This window comes from Oncorhynchus clarkii, chromosome 1, assembly GCF_045791955.1.
Source record: "Oncorhynchus clarkii lewisi isolate Uvic-CL-2024 chromosome 1, UVic_Ocla_1.0, whole genome shotgun sequence".
In the NCBI taxonomy this organism is placed as follows: domain Eukaryota; kingdom Metazoa; phylum Chordata; class Actinopteri; order Salmoniformes; family Salmonidae; genus Oncorhynchus; species Oncorhynchus clarkii.
Window position 1 is genome coordinate 54531844 of NC_092147.1, and position 21045 is coordinate 54552888.

Here is a 21045-nt window from a genome sequence, read left to right on the forward strand (position 1 = left end):
CCTGAAATAAAACATTATATAAAAATGTGTATAGAATTTTGTATATAATGTATATACAACTTAGACACGAAACTCAAAAGTAACAATTACATTTTATAAAAATGTATATAACAAATATACAGTACCTGTCAAAAGTTTGGACACCTACTCAATCCAGGGTTTTTCTTTATTTTTACTATTTTCTACATTGTAGAATAATAGTGAAGACATCAAAACTATGAAATAACATATAAGGAACATTGTACTAACCAAAACAGTGTTAAACAAATCTAAATATATTTTATATGAGATTCTTTGAAGTAGCCACCACTTTCCTTGTTGACAGCTTTGCACACTCTTGACATTCTCTCAACCAGCTTCATGCAATGCAATTCAATTAACAGGTGTGCCTTGTTAAACCTTAATATGTGGAATTTCATTACTTCTTAATGCGTTTGAGCCAATTAGTTGTGTGGTGACAAGGTATTGGTGGTTTACAAAAGATAGCCCTATTTGTTAAAAGACCAAGTCCATATTATGGCAAGAACAGCTCAGATGTTGAGACGATGTTGTTTCTGCGGGTACTATTTAATGAAGCTACCAGTTGAGGACTTGTGATGAGTCTGTTTCTCAAACTAGACATTCTAATGTCTAGTTTAAATAGGGCTATCTTTTGTCCTCTTGCTCAGTTGTACACAGGGGCCTCCCGGGGCGGCAGGGTACCCTAGTGGTTAGAGCGTTGGATTAGTAACCGGAAGGTTGCAAGTTCAGATCCCCGAGCTGACAAGGTACAAATCTGTCGTTCTGCCCCTGAACAGGCAGTTAACCCACTGTTCCTAGGCAGTAATTGAAAATAAGAATTCGTTCTTAACTGACTTGCCTAGTTAAATAAAGGTAAAAAAATGAACAGGGGCTTCCCACTCCTCTTCTGGTTAGAGCCAGTTTGCACTGTTCTGTGAAGGGAGCGTTGTATGAGATCTTCAGTTTCTTGGTAATATCTCACACTTCCGGCTTCAAGTTTCAGAAGAAAGTTGTTTGCTTGGCCATTTTGAGCCTGTAATCGAACCCACAAATGCTGATGCTCCAGATACTCAACTAGTCTAAAGGACCAGATTGCTTCTTTGTATTCTTTGTATTGCTTCTTTAATCAGAACAACAGTTTTCAGTTGTGATAACATAATTGCAAAAGGGTTTTCTATTGACAATTAGCATTTTAAAATGATAAACTTGGATTGCTAACACAATGTGCCATTGAACACAGGAGTGATGGTTGCTGACAATGGGCCTCTGACATGCCATTAAAAATCTGCCGTATCCTTGTACAATAGTCATTTACAACATTAACGATGTCTACACTGTATTTCTGATCAATTTTATGTTATTTTAATGGACAAAAAATTTGCTTTTCTATCAAGAACAAGGACTTTTCTAAGTGACCCCAAACATTTGAATAGTAGTGTATATATAGTTGTATATACACAGTTGAAGTCGGAAGTTTACATACACCTTAGCCAAATACATTTAAACTCAGTTTTTCACAATTCCTGACATTTAATCCTAGTAAAAACTCCCTGTTTTAGGTCAGTTAGTATCACCACTTTATTTTAAGAATGTGAAATGTCAGAATAATAGTAGAGAGAATTATTTTTTCAGCTTTTATTTCTTTCATCACATTAATAGTGGGTCAGAAGTTTACATACACTCAATTAGTATTCGGTAGCATTGCCTTTAAATTGTTTAACTTGAGTCAAACATTTTGGGTAGCCTTCCACAAGCTTTCCACAATAAGCTGGGTGAATTTTGCCCCATTCCGCCTGACAGAGCGGGTGTAACGGAGTCAGGTTTGTAGGCCTCCTTGCTCGCACACGCTTTTTCCGTTCTGCCCACAAATGTTCGATAGGATTGAGGTCAGGGCTTTGTGATGGCCACTCCAATACCTTGACTTTGTTGTCCTTAAGCCATTTTGCCACAACTTGGAAGTATGCTTGGGGTCATTGTCCATTTGGAAGACCCATTTGTGACCAAGCTTTAACTGATGTATTGAGATGTTGCTTCAACATATCCACATCATTTTCCTGCCTCATGATGCCATCTATTTGTGAAGTGCACCAGTCCCTCCTGCAGCAAAGCACCCCCACAACATGATGCTGCAACCCTTGTGCTTCACGGTTGGGATGGTGTTCTTCGACTTGCAAGCCTCCTCCCCTCCAAACATAACGATGGTCATTATTGCCAAACAGTTCTATTTTTGTTTCATCAGACCAGAGGACATTTCTCCTAAAAGTACGATCTTTGTCCCTATGTGCAGTTGCAAACCATAGTCTGGCTTTTTTATGACGGTTTTGGAGCTGTGGCTTTTCCATGCTGAACGGCCTTTCAGGATATGTCGATATAGGACTCGTTCCACTGTGGATATAGATACTTTTGTACCTGTTTCCTCCAGCATCTTCACAAGGTCCTTTGCTGTTGTTCTGGGATAAATTTGCACTCTTCGCACCAAAGTACATTAATCTCTAAGAGACAGAACGCATCTCCTTCCTGAGCGGTTTGACGGCTGCGTGGTCCCATGGGGTTTATACTTGCGTACTATTGTTTGTACAGATGATCGTGGTACCTTCAGGTGTCTGTAAATTTCTCCCAATTGGCTCAAATGATTACATAATTTTCTGGAATTTCCCAAGCTGTTTAAAGGCATAGTCAACTTAGTATATGTAATCTTCTGACCCACTGGAATTGTGATACAGTGAATTATAAGTGAAATAATTGGTCTGTAAATTACTTGTGTCATGCACAAAGTAGATGTCCTAACCGACTTGCCAAAACTATAGTTTGTTAACAAGACATTTGTGGAGTGGTTGAAAAACAAGTTTTAATGACTCCAACCTAAGTGTATGTAAACTTCTGCCTTCAACTGTATAAATATACTGTATATATATATTATATATATATATATATTTGTGTGTGAATAAAGCATCTGAATACTTATGTAAAACCTGTTTTTGCTTTGTCATTATGGGGTATTGTGTGTAGATTGATGAGGGAAAACGACATTTTAATTAATTTTTTAATAAGACTAACGTAACAAAATTGGAAAAAGTCAAGGTGTCTGAAAACTTTCCGAATGCAGTTACAGTGCCTTGCGAAAGTATTCGGCCCCCTTGAACTTTGCGACCTTTTGCCACATTTCAGGCTTCAAACATAAAGATATAAAACTGTATTTTTTTGTGAAGAATCAACAACAAGTGGGACACAATCATGAAGTGGAACGACATTTATTGGATATTTCAAACTTTTTTAACAAATCAAAAACTGAAAAATACAGTTTTATATCTTTATGTTTGAAGCCTGAAATGTGGCAAAAGGTCGCAAAATTCAAGGGGGCCAAATACTTTCGCAAGGCACTGTAAAATATACAAATACACCAATGACATATAAAGCCAAAAATGCTAAATCTTACCTTGTGACTTTTTAGATTACTTATTAGATGTTTGTAAAAATACTTTCTGCCATACAAGATTATTAATTGATTTATTATTTTATTATTATATTTAATTATTTTCATATAGGTATTTTACTGCCACTGTATGTTTGTGTGTTTAGTGAAATTAAGAATAGGACTAGAGTCTAGGGGCCATTTTTGTACAGAGCTCAGTTAAACGTTCCTCACCTGGCGTGATGGCCACGCCATTCTCGTTGACCACGGGAGGGCTGCAGTCCTCCTCCTCAGGCAGCTCCAGGCTGGCTCGCTGCTCCATGTTGCTAACCGACTGGTTCCTCTTCCTCTTACCCTGGGCGCTGGGCCAGGCTCCGGGCAGCAGCGCCTCACTCACATTCAAGGGAGGGGCCGCCGGACTGGGCTCGGCTGGGGGCTTGGGAGTACCGTACAAGTTCTCTGGAGAAAGAAAAACAAACGCACATTGAGGTAGCGAGTGGAACTCAAAACACAAAAATAGAGGTTGCCGCAGACTATTGCTCCACCGATCCAATACATTTATTAATCGACAGGGCACATCAAAATCAAATCAAATCACTTTTTATTTGTCACAAGCGCCGATATGCTTAGTTACAAGCCTTTAACCAACAATGCAGTTCAAGAAATAGAGTAAATAAAATATTTACTAAATTAACTTAAGTTAAAAAAATCCAATCAATCAAAAAGTAACAAGAAATATACATAAAAATAATGAGGCTATATACAGGGGGTACCGGTACAAAGTCAATGTACGGGGGTACAGATTAATCGAGGTAATTTGCAAAGTGAATATACATAGATAATAATCAGAGAGAGGGGAGGGGTGATTACTGGCCATTTGATTAGTTTAGTTGTTCAGCAGTCTTATGGCTTCGGGGTAGAAGCTGTTAAGGAGCCTTTTTGGACCTAGACTTTGGTGACTGGAGTCTTTGACAATTTTTGGGCCTTCCTCTGACACTGGTTAGTATATAGGTCCTGGATGAGAGAGATAGAGAGAGCGTGGGGTAACTGTGTGCCACACAACAGGGCTCTGTTCAGAGTTTAAAGCTGAGGGTGATGGAGAGAACTCAAGTAAGGAGATGAGAGATTCAGCATGGACAAGCACAGCTACCTTTGACTGACATGCAACAGTAAATGTATGGCTGAGTTCTGTATGTTTTGACAAGGTAGATTTTTTTTTACTCATGATATTTAACTTTTGAAGCACAATAAGGCATTGCTATGGTGATGTTTATTTTATCTGTACATGAAATCTTCCTCTGTCAGGGGAAATACATTTATGATTAAATATTGAGAGCGAGCCAGAGACGTCTTATGTCATTATCTCTTCAATATGAGAGAGAGAGAAAGAGAATGAGCAAGAGAAGGAGAAAAATAGCAGAATAAAGAAGTGGGAAGAGGGACAGAGATCAGAGAGAGGAAGAGAGAGAGACAGATTAAACACAGCCGTAGCAGTTGCATTTGATTCATTTTATCCAAGCAGGAAAAGCCTTTAATTGCAGGCTGTGAGAAAGCCTTCTGTCTCCCTCCACACACACACACACGCACGCACACGCACACACGTACACGCACACGCGCACACATGGACCTGCAAACACATACACTCACTCACACACACCCTGAGTGTGGGATAAAGCTTCATACTGTACATCCCTTCACATATCTCTCTAACCTGTCTGTATATGTATAAGCAGTGTAGTGGTGGAGCATCCTACATATTCCTTCCACGTAACAGATCTTCAAATGTGACAGATGTCACACTGCTTGGTTAACAGTGTCACTTCCTCCCTAATAAGCAGCTCTTAACCTGATTTGAACTTGGTCTGGTGCGGTGACCGTAATACCTCACACTGGCAGTCATGAGTCATAACTGCAGTCAAATTCCACGTGACCATTGAATCACGGTACACTCCTCTTATGCACTCTGGACATGTGTTGGTAGTCCCCAATTTTATAACGACCATCAGGTCGCTAATTGCCTGGTACTCAGCGCTCTATTGTCCCTCTAACCACTCTGACATCAATGCAAATGCCTTTGTAAATCACATCAAAAACTTGTTATCAAAACAGTATCATGCTTTTTAAGCTCACCTTGATGATTGATCAATTTGAAGAAAGAAGTTCCACCACTGAGTGGAAAACATGGTCATTGTTGATGTTGTTTCAAAGCCAAACACAAGGAAATGGACAGTGCTTTCTAAGGTGATGATTAATTCAAAACACCCATACCATATTCAAACTTATGCATAGGTTTATATATGAGCCCAAGCCCATTAAAAAAGTAATTAAAATAATGATTGCGCCATTATACAATACATAGCCTAATAGCCTACCAGTCAGGCCTATTGTACATGGCACATTTTTTTATATTTTTAATAATTGGTCTAGCCTATACTCCAAAAGTAAATACATTCTAGTAATCGCCTTTGAGGGTGGACTGTATTGTTATGCATACTGGATGGACTGTTACTTTAAGCTCCAAACTGTTATCCATGAGTCTGGGAGAGAACATATAGGCCTTGGCAAAGCTGTTTGTTCATTGATTGTGCAGGGTGGCTTACAGAGTTAGCCTACAATTACAGTGAATTTGTATTGGATTTAGTAATAGAGCATTTTATATATTTTCATAATAAATAGGCTGACACATTACCTTTAGAAACAGAATATCGCACCACCATGCGTTTCCATCTCCTCTCGCTCCTTCATTCCTTTCTCAAGGGCACAGAGAGAGCATGGTGTTCTTATAAGCCAGACATTTCTATATGCATTCCCGTGTGATTGCGGAGTTTTGATGGTTGCCAATAAAAAGAGGAGGATCCCAGTTGCTACTATATTTATTTCTCAGCTGCTAATATTAAACAAATGCTCTACTTTAAAAACGGAATAGCCTACTCGGCATGATCGAAAAACGAACTGCGGAAAGCAGCCTCCATTCGCTATTTGTCTTTTTTCCGCCTGCCCCTTTCATATTGGGTCATTCTAGATCAAATCTAATTGAACATGTAAGTAAAGACAAGATTCAATTGAGAATAGCTTGATGGGTGAAAATATGATAATTTGATGAAAGAACAGCGTGAGGAGCCTGAGGCAAGGAACAGGCACAGTTTTTTTGAGACTTTCTCAAATCATCAATAGCCTGTAGTCGCATCATGCAGCCCATATATTTTTGATTTCTAAGACATTTTCAGGGTTTGTATCAACACAACCAAAATTGCCAAATAAATCTCAATCTAGCATAGAGAACCTGTTTTAAATTATAACTTTTACGCTCAAAATAGCCACTTCGTAGGCACACCCGCTCCGGAATGGGAAAATATCCTTTCTATTTCAATAAGCTAAGTTCAATTATATTCTTCTTACGTATACCATGTAACTCAAATAATGGCATGGGACTTATAAGCATATCTTGTCTGCTAAATGTACCAGTCTACAGCCTATGGCATGGTGCATAGGCAGATAACATAGGCCTGATAACATATTCTGTTCTTCTGAAATACATTTTCCTCATATCATCATGTTTCTTTAGACCTGCTAAAAATAAATTACGGATTTATTGTGATGGTGTATATTAAATTGATTACATTTTTTACAATTATGTAGATGCTCCAAATGAGCACATCAGCTGCTTGTATGTGTGGAGGTATTGATATGCTAAACCTGTTCATGAAAATATGTAAAAAATAAAAAAATAAAAAAAAATAAAGAAAGAAAGAAAGTAAAAATATGTTTGATGTCCTCTGTGCCCATATGAATAACCCCTGTGATGTAACTGGAATGATGAGATAGATGTTGTTCTTTTATGTTTTTGTTTTATTATTTCAGTGCCATTGTCACGACTTCTTCCGAAGTCGTTGCCTCTCCTTGTTCGGGCGGTGCTCGGCGTTCGACGTCACCGGTCTTCTAGCCATCATTGATACATTTTTCATTTTCCATTGGTTTTGTCTTGTCTTCCCACACACCTGTTTTCAATCCCATTCATTACCTGTTGTGTATTTAACCCTCTGTTTCCCCTCATGTCTTTGTCAGAGATTGTTTATTGTCAGTGTAGTGTTTTTTGTATAGGTGCGCGACGGGTCTTCGTACCCATATTTGTTTAGATTCATTTTTTCTTATTAGTGTTATGGAGCATGTTACTTGGACATTTATTAAAAGACTCCATTTTACACTCCGTTTGACTCTCCTGCGCCTGACTTCCCTGCCACCTATACACATATCTCTGACAGCCATCTGGGCTCATCTGCAGGGGTTAGTAGTAACAGTTTAAACGAGAATTTGTTCTCTGACAGTTCGATCTTGTCTAGTCATATTGTCTCAAGAGGATCACATTGGAAATACAGTGCCTTGCGAAAGTATCCGGCCCCCTTGAACTTTGCGACCTTTTGCCACATTTCAGGCTTCAAACATAAAGATATAAAACTGTATTTTTTTGTGAAGAATCAACAACAAGTGGGACACAATCATGAAGTGGAACGACATTTATTGGATATTTCAAACTTTTTTAACAAATCAAAAACTGAAAAATTGGGCGTGCAAAATTATTCAGCCCCCTTAAGTTAATACTTTGTAGCGCCACCTTTTGCTGCGATTACAGCTGTAAGTCGCTTGGGGTATGTCTATCAGTTTTGCACATCGAGAGACTGACATTTTTTCCCATTCCTCCTTGCAAAACAGCTCGAGCTCAGTGAGGTTGGATGGAGAGCATTTGTGAACAGCAGTTTTCAGTTCTTTCCACAGATTCTCGATTGGATTCAGGTCTGGACTTTGACTTGGCCATTCTAACACCTGGATATGTTTATTTTTGAACCATTCCATTGTAGATTTTGCTTTATGTTTTGGATCATTGTCTTGTTGGAAGACAAATCTCCGTCCCAGTCTCAGGTCTTTTGCAGACTCCATCAGGTTTTCTTCCAGAATGTTCCTGTATTTGGCTCCATCCATCTTCCCATCAATTTTAACCATCTTCCCTGTCCCTGCTGAAGAAAAGCAGGCCCAAACCATGATGCTGCCACCACCATGTTTGACAGTGGGGATGGTGTGTTCAGCTGTGTTGCTTTTACGCCAAACATAACGTTTTGCATTGTTGCCAAAAAGTTCAATTTTGGTTTCATCTGACCAGAGCACCTTCTTTCACATGTTTGGTGTGTCTCCCAGGTGGCTTGTGGCAAACTTTAAACGACACTTTTTATGGATATCTTTAAGAAATGGCTTTCTTCTTGCCACTCTTCCATAAAGGCCAGATTTGTGCAATATACGACTGATTGTTGTCCTATGGACAGAGTCTCCCACCTCAGCTGTAGATCTCTGCAGTTCATCCAGAGTGATCATGGGCCTCTTGGCTGCATCTCTGATCAGTCTTCTCCTTGTATGAGCTGAAAGTTTAGAGGGACGGCCAGGTCTTGGTAGATTTGCAGTGGTCTGATACTCCTTCCATTTCAATATTATCGCTTGCACAGTGCTCCTTGGGATGTTTAAAGCTTGGGAAATCTTTTTGTATCCAAATCCGGCTTTAAACTTCTTCACAACAGTATCTCGGACCTGCCTGGTGTGTTCCTTGTTCTTCATGATGCTCTCTGCGCTTTTAACGGACCTCTGAGACTATCACAGTGCAGGTGCATTTATACGGAGACCTGATTACACACAGGTGGATTGTATTTATCATCATTAGTCATTTAGGTCAACATTGGATCATTCAGAGATCCTCACTGAACTTCTGGAGAGAGTTTGCTGCACTGAAAGTAAAGGGGCTGAATAATTTTGCACGCCCAATTTTTCAGTTTTTGATTTGTTAAAAAAGTTTGAAATATCCAATAAATGTCGTTCCACTTCATGATTGTGTCCTACTTGTTGTTGATTCTTCACAAAAAAATACAGTTTTATATCTTTATGTTTGAAGCCTGAAATGTGGCAAAAGGTCGCAAAGTTCAAGGGGGCCGAATACTTTCGCAAGGCACTGTAAGTCCCAGACTTTATTGTGTGTTATCCTCAATGACTTTATTCATGTGCATGTATGGCTTAAGTTTAATGTGTGCTTGTTTTTTTTTAAATGATTGAATTAATAAACTAAACTAAACTAAATTAACTGTCAATTACCGTGAGGCCAGCATTCATTTACATAACAGTTAGATGGCGCCGACAGAGATGGTCGCCTTGCTTCAGGTCCTTAGAAATCTATGCAGTTATTATTTCTTACATTGTTAACCCAGAAAATGTAAAGAGTTATTAAATACAGCCGGGAAGAACTATTGGCTTTTCCTTGCTGAGCGGCCTTTCAAGTTATGTCGATATAGGACTATTTTTACTGTGGATCTAGATACTTTTGTACCTGTTTCCTACATCTTCACAAGGTCCTTTGCTGTTGTTCTGGGATTGATCTGCACTTTTCGCACCAAAGTACCAAAGTAGGAGACAGAACGCGTCTCCTTCTTGAGTGGAATGACGGCTGTGTGGTCCCATGGTGTTTATACTTGCGTTCTATTGTTTGTACAGATGAACGTGATATGTTCAGGCATTTGCAAATTGCTCCCAAGAATGGACCAGACTTGTGGAGGTCTAGAATTTGTAATGTAATGTCAATAATGTCAAGCAAAGAGGGACTGTGTTTGAAGGTAGGTCTTGAAATACATCCACATGTACACCTCCAATTGACTCAAATTATGTCAACTTAGTGTTTGTAATCTTCTGACCCACTGGAATTGTGATACAGTGAATTATAAGTGAAATAATCTGTCTGTAAACAATTGTAGGAAAATGTACTTGTCATACACAAAGCAGATGTCCTAACCGACTTGTAAAACTATAGTTTGTTACCAAGAAATTTGTGGAGTGGTTGAAAAACAAGTTTTAATGACTCCAACTTAAGTGTATGTAATCTTCTGACTTCAACTGGTAGATAACCTCTTTCACTCCAGTATCTCTGCACATCTTAAATATGGTATTGGAACTGACCCTGAATAGAGCAATTTTTATTTATCTTGTATTTTTGTTCTTATGTAATTTTCAGTCCCACATTGATATTGATTACTGCATTGTTGGGTTTGGAGCTAGCAAGAAATGCATTTCACTGTACTTGTGCACATGGCATTATGACATATTATAGTGTATGTCTTGGGTTTGATGCTATTCAAGGCTGTGCATCTGGCTTCAGACCATGACAGAAATCCACAGATGGACGATCTGGTTGCTCACTTAGCCAGTAAGTGTGTGTGTGTGTGTGTGTGTGTGTGTGTGTGTGTGTGTGTGTGTGTGTGTGTGTGTGTGTGTGTGTGTGTGTGTGTGTGTGTGTGTGTGTGTGTGTGTGTATATATATATATATATATATGTGTGTGTGTGTGTGTGTGTGTGTGTGTGTGTGTGTGTGTGTGTGTGTGTGTGTGTGTGCATATCTCTTACAAACAGCAGAGGCCCACTGGGAGAAACCACCTCTTTCTGGGTGGCAGGCAGTGCCTGCGGGCACTTACATCTCAATGTGTAATGCAAATTAAAACGCAAGAGGAGGGGGAAGTGCAATCTTCATGGCCGTTGTAATGCTTTTGCTATCTGATTAAATCCATTTCAACTAGCATTGCTAAATGCTTCAAGAATGCCACACAGGAGATTTTGGATACTTTGGATGAGACGACAACAAACCTGTGAATGTCGATAATAAGCTAAAAAGTGAACCATCCGTTCAATCTTTTCTGAATTAGATCTGCTCTCATAGGAGGGCAGTCCTTTCATATTATAATTTTTTGGGACAGGATAGACCAAAGTAAAAAGATAAAAAAGACGCTTTCAGAAAGTGGTCCGGAATCCAACTCACGATGCAGCGGTATATACAGTGCATTCGGAAAGTATTCAGACCCCTTGACTTTTTCCACATTTTGTTACATTATAGCTTTATTATGATTATTTTTTAATCCTCATCAATCTACACACAATTTCCCATAATGACAAAGCAAAAACAGGTTGTAATACATTTTATTTAATGTATAAAAAATGAACATCTACATAAGTATTCAGACCCTTTACTCACTACTTTGTTGAAGCACCTTTGGCAGTGATTACAGTCTTCTTGGGTATGACGCTACTAGCTTGGCACACCTACAGTACCAGTCAAAAGTTTGGACATACCTACTCATTCCAGGGTTTTTCTTTATTTGTACTATTTTCTACATTGTAGAATAATAGTGAAGACATCAACTATGAAATAACACATATATAATCATTTAGTAACCAAAACAGTGCGAGGTTAAACAAATCAAAATATATTTTATATTTGAGATCCTTCAAAGTAGCCACCCTTTGACTTGATGACAGCTTTGCACACTCTTGGCTTTCTCTCAACCAGCTTCAGCTTCATTTCAATGAACAGCTATGCCTTATTAAACCTTAATTTGTGGAATTTCTTTCCATCTTAATGCGTTTGAGCCAATCAGTTGTGTTGTGACAAGGTAGGGGTGGTATACAGAAGATAGCCCTATTTGATAAAAGACCAAGTCCATATTATGGCAAGAACAGCTCAAATAAGCAAAGAGAAATGCCAGTCCTACTATCATTACTTTAAGACATGAAGGTCAGTCAATCTAGAAAATTTCAAGGACTTTGACAATTTCTTCAAGTGCAGTCGCAAAAACCATCAGGCGCTATTATGAATCATTTTACATTTTTATAAATTTGCTAAAATGCCTAACAACCTGTTTTCGCTTTGTCATTATGGGGTATTGCGTTGTTAAGTTCTAAATGAACCGAGTAAAAATCACAGAGCTTATACCAAGTTTATATACCCATTGGGTCATACAGCTGCATAAGACAAAGTCATATTTCCAACAGTGGTAGTATATATACCCCAAATTGGGTGGAGTCTCCTCCTTCACTCTAAACATTACATCTTTATTACTAGGCAGGAAGTCAAGTGATGCAGGCAACAAACTGTTCCTTCTCCCTTAATGTGACCTGACCCCGACCCCTTTTTCCTCACGCTCTCCACCATTATCAGTGACAGCAATCGTGTGATTGCCTCTCCTCTACTCAGCACCTGTTAAGGTTTTCTTCCAATGAAAGAGAGGAGGACCAAAATGCAGCGTGGTTATTTAGATTCATCTTTAATAAAGAACATGACGATACAATACAAAACGTAACGTGACAAACCAAAACAGCCCTATCTGGTGCAAACAAACACAGAGACAGGAACAATCACCCACGAAACACTCAAAGAATATGGCTGCCTAAATATGGTTCCCAATCAGAGACAACGATAAACACCTGCCTCTGATTGAGAACCACTCCAGGCAGCCATAGACTATTCTAGACAACCCCACTAACCACAATCCCATGACCTACAAAAAACCCCAAGACAAAACACACCACATAAATAAACCATGTCACACCCTGGCCTAATCAAAATAATAAAGAAAACACAAAATACTAAGACCAGGGCGTGACAGCATTCCTCCTACAGATACCCATTAACTTCTGGTGTATAAACCAGACTATGGCACTCCTCATGTCTCTAGTATAACTGATGATTAACAATATTTAAAGTTTAGAAATCCGAACCCATCAGCGTGTAGATTGATGAGGGAACATTTATTTAATTCATTTTAGAATAAGGCTGCAAAGTAACAATGTGGAAAAAGTCACCGGGTCTGAATACTTTCTGAATGCACTGTATGTGTTCTGGTCTAGCCTAGACCACTAGACCACCCCAAGCCATAGAGGACTGTCTTAGGACTGTGAATGAAATGCTTATTTATGTCAAGACAAAACCATAGCCATTCTTTGTGACAGCAGTTGAGGTCAGTGTTTTGGATAGTAGGTCTGCACAATATGGGTAGAAAATCTAATTGCGATTTTTCCTACGATTAGATAAAAAATACTTGGGTGTACTGTTGCAAGATTAGTTTGACTGTGTCAGAGGAAGGCCCTAAAAATTGTCAAAGACACCAGCCACCCTAGTCATAGACTGTTCTCTCTGCTACCGCAAGGCAAGCGGTACAGGAGCGCCAAGTCTAGGTCCAAGAGGCTTCTAAACAGCTTCTACCCCCAAGCTATAAGACTCCTGAAGATCTAATCAAATGGCTACCCAGACTATTTGCATTGCCCCATCCTCTCTCTTTTACGCCGCTGCTACTCTCTGTTAATATCTATGCATAATCACTTTAATAACTCCTACATTACCTCCTCAATAACCTTGACTAACCGGTGCCCCCGCACATTGACTCTGTACCGGTACCCCCTGTATATACCTGACATGATGACTCCTTGCTGTCCCCAGTCCACCTGACCGTGCTGCTGCTCCAGTTTCAACTGTTCTGCCTTATTATTATTCGACCATGCTGGTCATTTATGAACATTTGAACATCTTGGCCATGTTCTGTTATAATCTCCACCCGGCACAGCCAGAAGAGGACTGGCCACCCCACATAGCCTGGTTCCTCTCTAGGTTTCTTCCTAGGTTTTGGCCTTTCTAGGGAGTTTTTCCTAGCCACCGTGCTTCTACACCTGCATTGCTTGCTGTTTGGGGTTTTAGGCTGGGTTTCTGTACAGCACTTTGAGATATCAGCTGATGTACGAAGGGCTATAGAAATAAATTTGATTTGATTTGATATATAGCCCCGCTATTATTATTTTACTGCTGCTCTTCAACTACTTGTTTTTAATTTTATTTCTTATTCGTATTCATATTTTTTAAACGGCATTGTTGGTTAGGGGCTTGTTAGTAAGCATTTCACTGTAAGGTCTACCTGTTGCATGTGACTAATACAATATCATTTGATTATTCGAAGGTTGGTGTTGTTTGGCATGATAACAAATGAAAAAGTCAGGTACAGTAGGAGTTTTTGTAACCAGATAGGAACCAAAGTGTTGGTTAGTGTTTCCCAGGAGACCCTAATTACATCTGAATACCGGTAGATGTTTGATTCAGACAAAGATTTTAGAATATGCATAGCCTATTCTTCTCTGATTCAGAACATGTCATTGCACAAACAACTTTCTGACATCCCACTGGTATTAGAGCGACATTTGGGTAGATATATTTGCCCCCTAGCTCCATAATATTTGCTAGCTAGTTAGTGAGTAGCATTAGCAGCTAGCGCAAATGTTATACTATAATACAGAAAACATGGATTTATATAAAAAATCTACGTGGGGCTTGATGTGTGTAGGTCCTGGGAAGCAGCCGCAACATGACAGACGAAAAACGAGTAAACAATAAAAACATGTTTTTTTGCTATCTGGATATGTTAATATCACAATTTAGATTAGAATAGCCGTAGGGATCAGTGTCGTGGTCAGTGAACTTACCTTCATAGGTTCCACTCTCTAGCAGGGCTCCGCTTTGCTCCAGTTCCATAAAGCGCTCCACGCTCACAAAGTTATAGTCAACCCCCGGCACCTCTCCCTCCTTTGGCAGCCTGGTGGTACCTACAGAGGGAGAAGAAGAAGAAAGGAAGAACGTTACTTTATTATCAATCGTTACAGACACAGAGGAACAGGAGGAGTGAGTATTGAGGGATCACAAGCATTGAGGAGAAGAGTAGGAGACAGAGAGAGAGAGTAAGAAGAGTCATACTTCTGATAATAATCCAAACCCATTTCATAATTGTATGCTGTCGCAAAATGGATTGGAAAGCAATAAGAGAGCTTTAAGGCCCACCCAAGCAGTAGGATTAAATGGATACATACTTACAAAGATGTGTAGTGGTGAACCAATATACGTGAATGTGAGCCCTTCAAAACACTAGGCTTGGGTGTATGTTTATAAGAGAAGATAGGATAAGACAAGATAAGCTTTAGTTTGTTCAACTTCCACAGAAATTTGTAAACAACGTATAGAACATTTTGTCAAGCGACATTGCTGATTCTCCACATGCAAATCAATCTGATGATGTTTGTGGACACACAGACCATTAACAAGCCATGAAACACGCACTGCATGCACACACACACACACACACACACACACACACACAGCTTATTGTGGAAACAGCATCATTGCAGAAACAGCACATTATTACCAAGCTGCAATTAGACCTACTCTAAGCTCCAGATTCTGGTGTGTGTGTGTGTGTGTGTGTGTGTGTGTGTGTGTGTGTGTGTATGTGTGCGTGCATCCGTTTAGATGTTAATACAGTAAGAGAAGGGGATTCTATATGACAATGAGAGGCAGTGCTTGCGTCTGTCCCTCAAGTCGGCATGTGTTTGCATGTGTGCCTGTGTGTGTGTCAAATCAAATCAGATTTTATTTGTCACATGCTTCGTAACAACAGGTGTAGACGAACAGTGAAATGCTTACTTACAGGCCCTTCCCATGTCGGGGGTTCACCTTGGGGTCATGATAGGGGCTGCACCAAATGTTTCTAAGATTATTATAAGGTTATAAGACCCCTACCCCTTACATTTATAGGGTCCTAGACTACAGATAAACAATATATATATATACACATTATGAGGTTTAATATTGTTCCACAGTAATGTTCTAGTCTCTGCCTCTTATAAAGAAGAGATGTGTGAGTTCAGGGTGTCTGTGAAAAGAGCCTAAAAGATAAAAGAGATGCAGAGACACAGAACTCCCCAGGGAGTGTAAGAGATAAGAGACTAGGCAGACATTCCACTATAAATCAACTTGGACATTTACTGGTAAGCATTTAGATAACACTAAAAGTCTTGTTTATATAGCTGTGTAGGCATGGTTTTGGTCTCATGAGTCGAAGGTAATGACGTAGTCAACATCACAGGATTGACTACAAGCATGACAAAAGCAACTTGGGACATTTTCTATTTTGCAGAACTTACTCGGAAACATTAGTGCTATGTTCCTGTTGTCATCTTCTGTCTGCAATTGCATTAATAAAGGTTTTTTGAATGATTTAATTAAAGATATTGTCATAATGCTAATTTCACCAATGAGAAAATGATTGACATGGAACAAGGAAAATTACCCTAACACCAACAATGCAGAGAGAAAAAAAGATAAATAATAGAAAAGTAATAACACAAGGAGTAAATACACAACGAGTAACAATAACTTAGCTATATACTAGGTAACTGAGGTAGATATGTACATAAGTAGGGATAAAGTGAACGGGCAACAGGATAGAAAATAAACACTAGCAGCAGCATATGTGATGAGTCAAAAGAGTTAGAGCAAAAAGGGTCAATGCAGATAGCTAAATAATTAACCAATAGCTACCCGGACTAACTATTTAGCAATCTTAATGCTTGGGGGTAGAAACTGTTCAGGGTTCTGTTATTTTCAGACTTGATGAATCGGGCCGCTTGCCATTCGGTAGCAGAGAGAACAGTCTATGATGGGTGGCCGGAGTCTTTGACAATATTTAGGACCTTACTCTGACATCGCCTGGTGTAGATGTCCTGGATTGCAGGGAGCTCGGCCCCAGTGATGTACTGGGCTATACACACAGAGAGGGCGAGGTAGCGAGCGAGAGATCAGGATTGATTCCACTGTGGGTTGTCTACGTGGTCTTTTTCTATCCATTGATTGGATTGCTTATTTCTATTCTCTGTCAAATTTGCTCAAGCAAATACTTTTCACACATATTCAATACAGTTTTTACTGTATCTCTTTCTATGGAAACATTGGCCACAATGTCAGAAAATGTGGAGATAGAATATAAACACAACTTATTGAGGATATGAGTGCCCATGCCAAATCTTTTCAGCCTCCTGAGGAGGAAGAGGCGTTTTCATGCCTTCTAAATGACTGTGTTGGTGTGTGTGAACCATGATAATTCCTTAGTGATTTAGACACGAGGAACTTGAAGCTCTCGACCCGCTCCACAACAGTCCTGTCGATGTGGATGTGGACGTGCTCGGTCCTCCGTTTCTTGTAGTCCACGATCAGCTCCTTTGTCTTGCTGACGTTGAGGGAGAGGGTGTTGTCTGGCACCACACTGCCATGTCACTGACTTCCTCCCTATTGGCTGTCTTGTCGTTGTCGGTGGTCAGGCCAACCACCGTCGTGTTGTCAGCAAACTTCATGATGGTGTTGGAGTCATAGGTGAACAGTGAGTACAGGAGGGGAAGAGTACACACCCTTGACAGGACCCCGTGTTCAGGGTCAGCATGGTGGATGTGTTGTTGCCTACCCGCACCACCTGGGGGGCGGCCCGTCAGGAGTCCAGGATCCAGTTGAAGAGGGTGTTCAGTTCCAGGGTCCGGAGCTTAGTGATGAGCTTAGAGGGAACTATAGTGTTGAACACATAAGTTGTGTGTGTGTTTGTGTGTGTGTGCATGTGTTTGCTTAGATGCAGCAGTTAGAGATTATTTGTTCTAATGAAAGGCAGTGTTTGAGTCTGTGCCAAGTGGAAGCTCTACTCAAGCACACTGTAAACTCAAGACTATGGTGTTGGTTTCTTTGCAACTCCATTGATCAGCTAAGACCACTGATTGGTTAAGGAGAGAGAGAGGGCGAGGGAGCGAGCGAGAGATCAGGATTGATTCCACTGTGGGTTGTCTACGTGGTCTTTTTCTATCCATTGATTGGATTGCTTATTTCTATTCTCTGTCAAATTTGCTCAAGCAAATGCTTTTCACACATATTCAATACAGTTTTTACTGTAGCTCTTTCTATGGAAACATTGGCCACAATGTCAGAAAATGTGGAGATAGAATATAAACACATACTCAACAAAGGGAAAGAGTTGACAAGCACTCAATGAAATAATCTGATGTAAAACAAGACCACAGTTCCAGTATCCCTACTAGCTAAGGTTTGAGAGACTAGTCTTTTTGCATAATGTGAGTTGTCAGTCAGTCACACACACACACACACACACACACACACAGACACACACACACACAGAATCTGGAGCTTAGAGCAGGGGTAATTGCAGCATGGCAATAACGTTCTGTTTCTGCAATGTTGCTGTTTCCACAGTAAGCTGATTGACTGTGTGTTTGTGTGTTGTGTGTGCCCGGCCAAGGGGCATGCACAACACTAATCTCATCTGTGAGCCAATCCCAGTGCAGCAGGGTTCCCTAACTCCATAGCAGCATTCCCACTGGGGAGGAGGGTACAGCTGTGTGTGTGAAGGTGTGTGTCAGCAGCCTGCCCACAGCATTTCAACTTCTTTCCTTGGTTCCTGGTCAAAGCAACCAAATTAATAAATTACACCAGTGGTCCCTGGAGAAGTGCATATACAGTAAAGTTTTCAGACCCCTTGACTTTTTCCACATTTTGTGACTTAACAGCCTTATTCTAAAATAGATTAAATAGTATTTTTCCCTTATCAATCTACACTCAGTACCCCATAATGACAAATAAATGGGGTATTGTTTATAGATTGATAAGGAAATGTGTTTATTTAATCCATTTTAAAATCATTCTGTAACGTAACAAAATGTGTTAAAAATCAAGCGCTCTGAATAATTTTCAAATGCATTGTCCTCTAATTTTCTCGAAAAAATCCTAAATGGCCCACCCGGTGAAAGATGAAAGATGAAAGATTGACCTGAAATGATAAATCCCATATTGGTCTCCCGAGGCCAACCCAAGCTGTACTGAGCAAGTAGGCTAACAGTAGGCCTACCATTGAAACAGATACATAAATGAGGCTGTGAACTGAGTCATTAATCCACTGGTTTCTGATTCCTCCCCCCCCCCGCTCTTTTAATTTTTGGATGAAAAACGTTCCCATTTTAAACAAGATATTTTGTCACGAAAAGATGCTCGACTATGCATATAATTGACAGCTTTGGAAAGAAAACACTCTGACGTTTCCAAAACTGCAAAGATATTGTCTGTGAGTGCCACAGAACTGATGTTACAGGCGAAACCCAGACAAAAATCCAATCAGGAAGTGCTGCATTTTTTAAAACCGCCTCATGCCAATGACTCCTTATATGGCTGTGAAGGAGCTAGGAGTCAGCTTACGTTTTCCACAAGGTGTCTACAGCATTGTGACGTATTTGTAGGCATATCATTGGAAGATTGACCATAAGAGACTACATCTACCAGGTGGTCGCTTGGTGTCCTCCGTTGCAATTATTGCGTAATCTCCAGCTGCAGTATTTTTCCGTTAGCTTCTGATGAGAAACCAACAGTCACGACTGATATCTTATCGAATAGATATGTGAAAAACACCTTGAGGATTGATTCTAAACAACGTTTGCCATGCTTCTGTCGATATTATGGAGCAAATTTGGAAAAAAGTTTGGCGTTGTAGTGACTGAATTTTCCGGTCTTTTTCTTAGCCAAACGTGATGAACAAAACGGAGCTATTTCACCCACACAAATAATATTTTTGGAAAAAATGAACATTTGCTATCTAACTGAGAGTCTCGTCATTGAAAACATCCGAAGTTCTTCAAAGGTAAATTATTTTATTTGAATGCTTTTCTTGTTTTTGTGAAAATATTGCCTGCTGAATGCTAGGCGTAATGCTATGCTAGGCTATCAATACTCTTACACAAATGCTTGTGTAGCTTTGGTTGAAAAGCATATTTTGAAAATCTGAGATGACAGTGTTGTTAACAAAAGGCTAAGCTTGTGTTTGAATATATTTATTTCATTTCATTTGCGATTTTCATGAATAGGAAATGTTGCGTTATGGTAATGCACTTGAGGCTATGATTACGCTCCCGGATACGGGTTTGGTAGTCGCAAGAAGATTTATTAAACCACATTAAACCTCATCAGGAGGTTTTGAGGTCAGAAACATTTTTTTGTGTAGTTAACCTTTAATTCTAGTGCACTCTTGTTTGGATAGTGGTGTTTCTGTAGCACATGAGGTGGAGTTTGCAAAATAAATAGCTAGTGGATTGGTGCAAATAATCATGATATCATTCTGGCAGGTAGGCATAAAATACTTTGTAGCTAGTTAACATTTAATAGAGAAGGTTTTTGGGAAAGCCCTTCCATCTACCAGAAGACGGTTAGGGCTGTCATTAGCGTCACTATATTTTCCTTGTTCCTTAATTGTTTGAACCTGAACATTTTACTTCATATAGCCAGCCGTCCCACAATAGAAAGGTGGAGGTAATTATTTTATAAAGACTTTCTCATATGTGTTCTCCTGTCCTATTGGTTTGTTCTCCTATCCTTCTTTCAACTTTCTTTCATTGTCTACTCTAGCAGCCAAAGGCATTATCCTAGTCATATTAGCAACCCATGATAGTTGTTGCATCTTTAGATCTCCCCTCTTTCTAACAGAAATCGCTTTTTTCATTTTGAAACATTTGCGCTAAGGCTTACCACCGTGTGCACATTGCTGCATATAAAATGTGAAGAAATAAGTGTATCAGCATTTTAAGCAAAACATTCTGGGCCTGGTTTCCCAAAAGCATTTTAAGGCTAAATTGAAATTAGAACCATAGGATCCTATGGTTCTAACAATTAACTTATCCAAAGATGCTTTTGGGAAACCAGGCTCAGATCTGTTCCATTAGCCTTATTAATTGATAAGGTGTATACTGGGCCTCCACTACTATGATAAGCATTGTGGGGATTAACGAGTATATGCAATACCCACTGAAAAATAAGTGCACTACACCACTGCATTATACTGTATCAATTAATCTGTCTGCCCATAATCATCGATTCAGCCAGCCAGAGAGGTTCAACTTCACTGCCATGATGTACTATCAAGAATGAT

General features: G+C 39.6%; 1 protein-coding gene across 1 annotated transcript in view; it reads right to left on the reverse strand.

Annotated features, from left to right (window-relative positions):
* LOC139409025 (membrane-associated guanylate kinase, WW and PDZ domain-containing protein 2-like) overlaps positions 1-21045 on the reverse strand; it is a 358317-nt gene that overhangs the window by 249078 nt on the left and 88194 nt on the right. The window contains exons 3-4 of the mRNA XM_071153671.1: positions 14735-14854; positions 3647-3871 (exon numbers count right to left, since the gene is read on the reverse strand). Coding sequence (XP_071009772.1) covers positions 3647-3871; positions 14735-14854 — 345 coding nt within the window. The remainder of the gene's footprint in view (positions 1-3646; positions 3872-14734; positions 14855-21045) is intronic.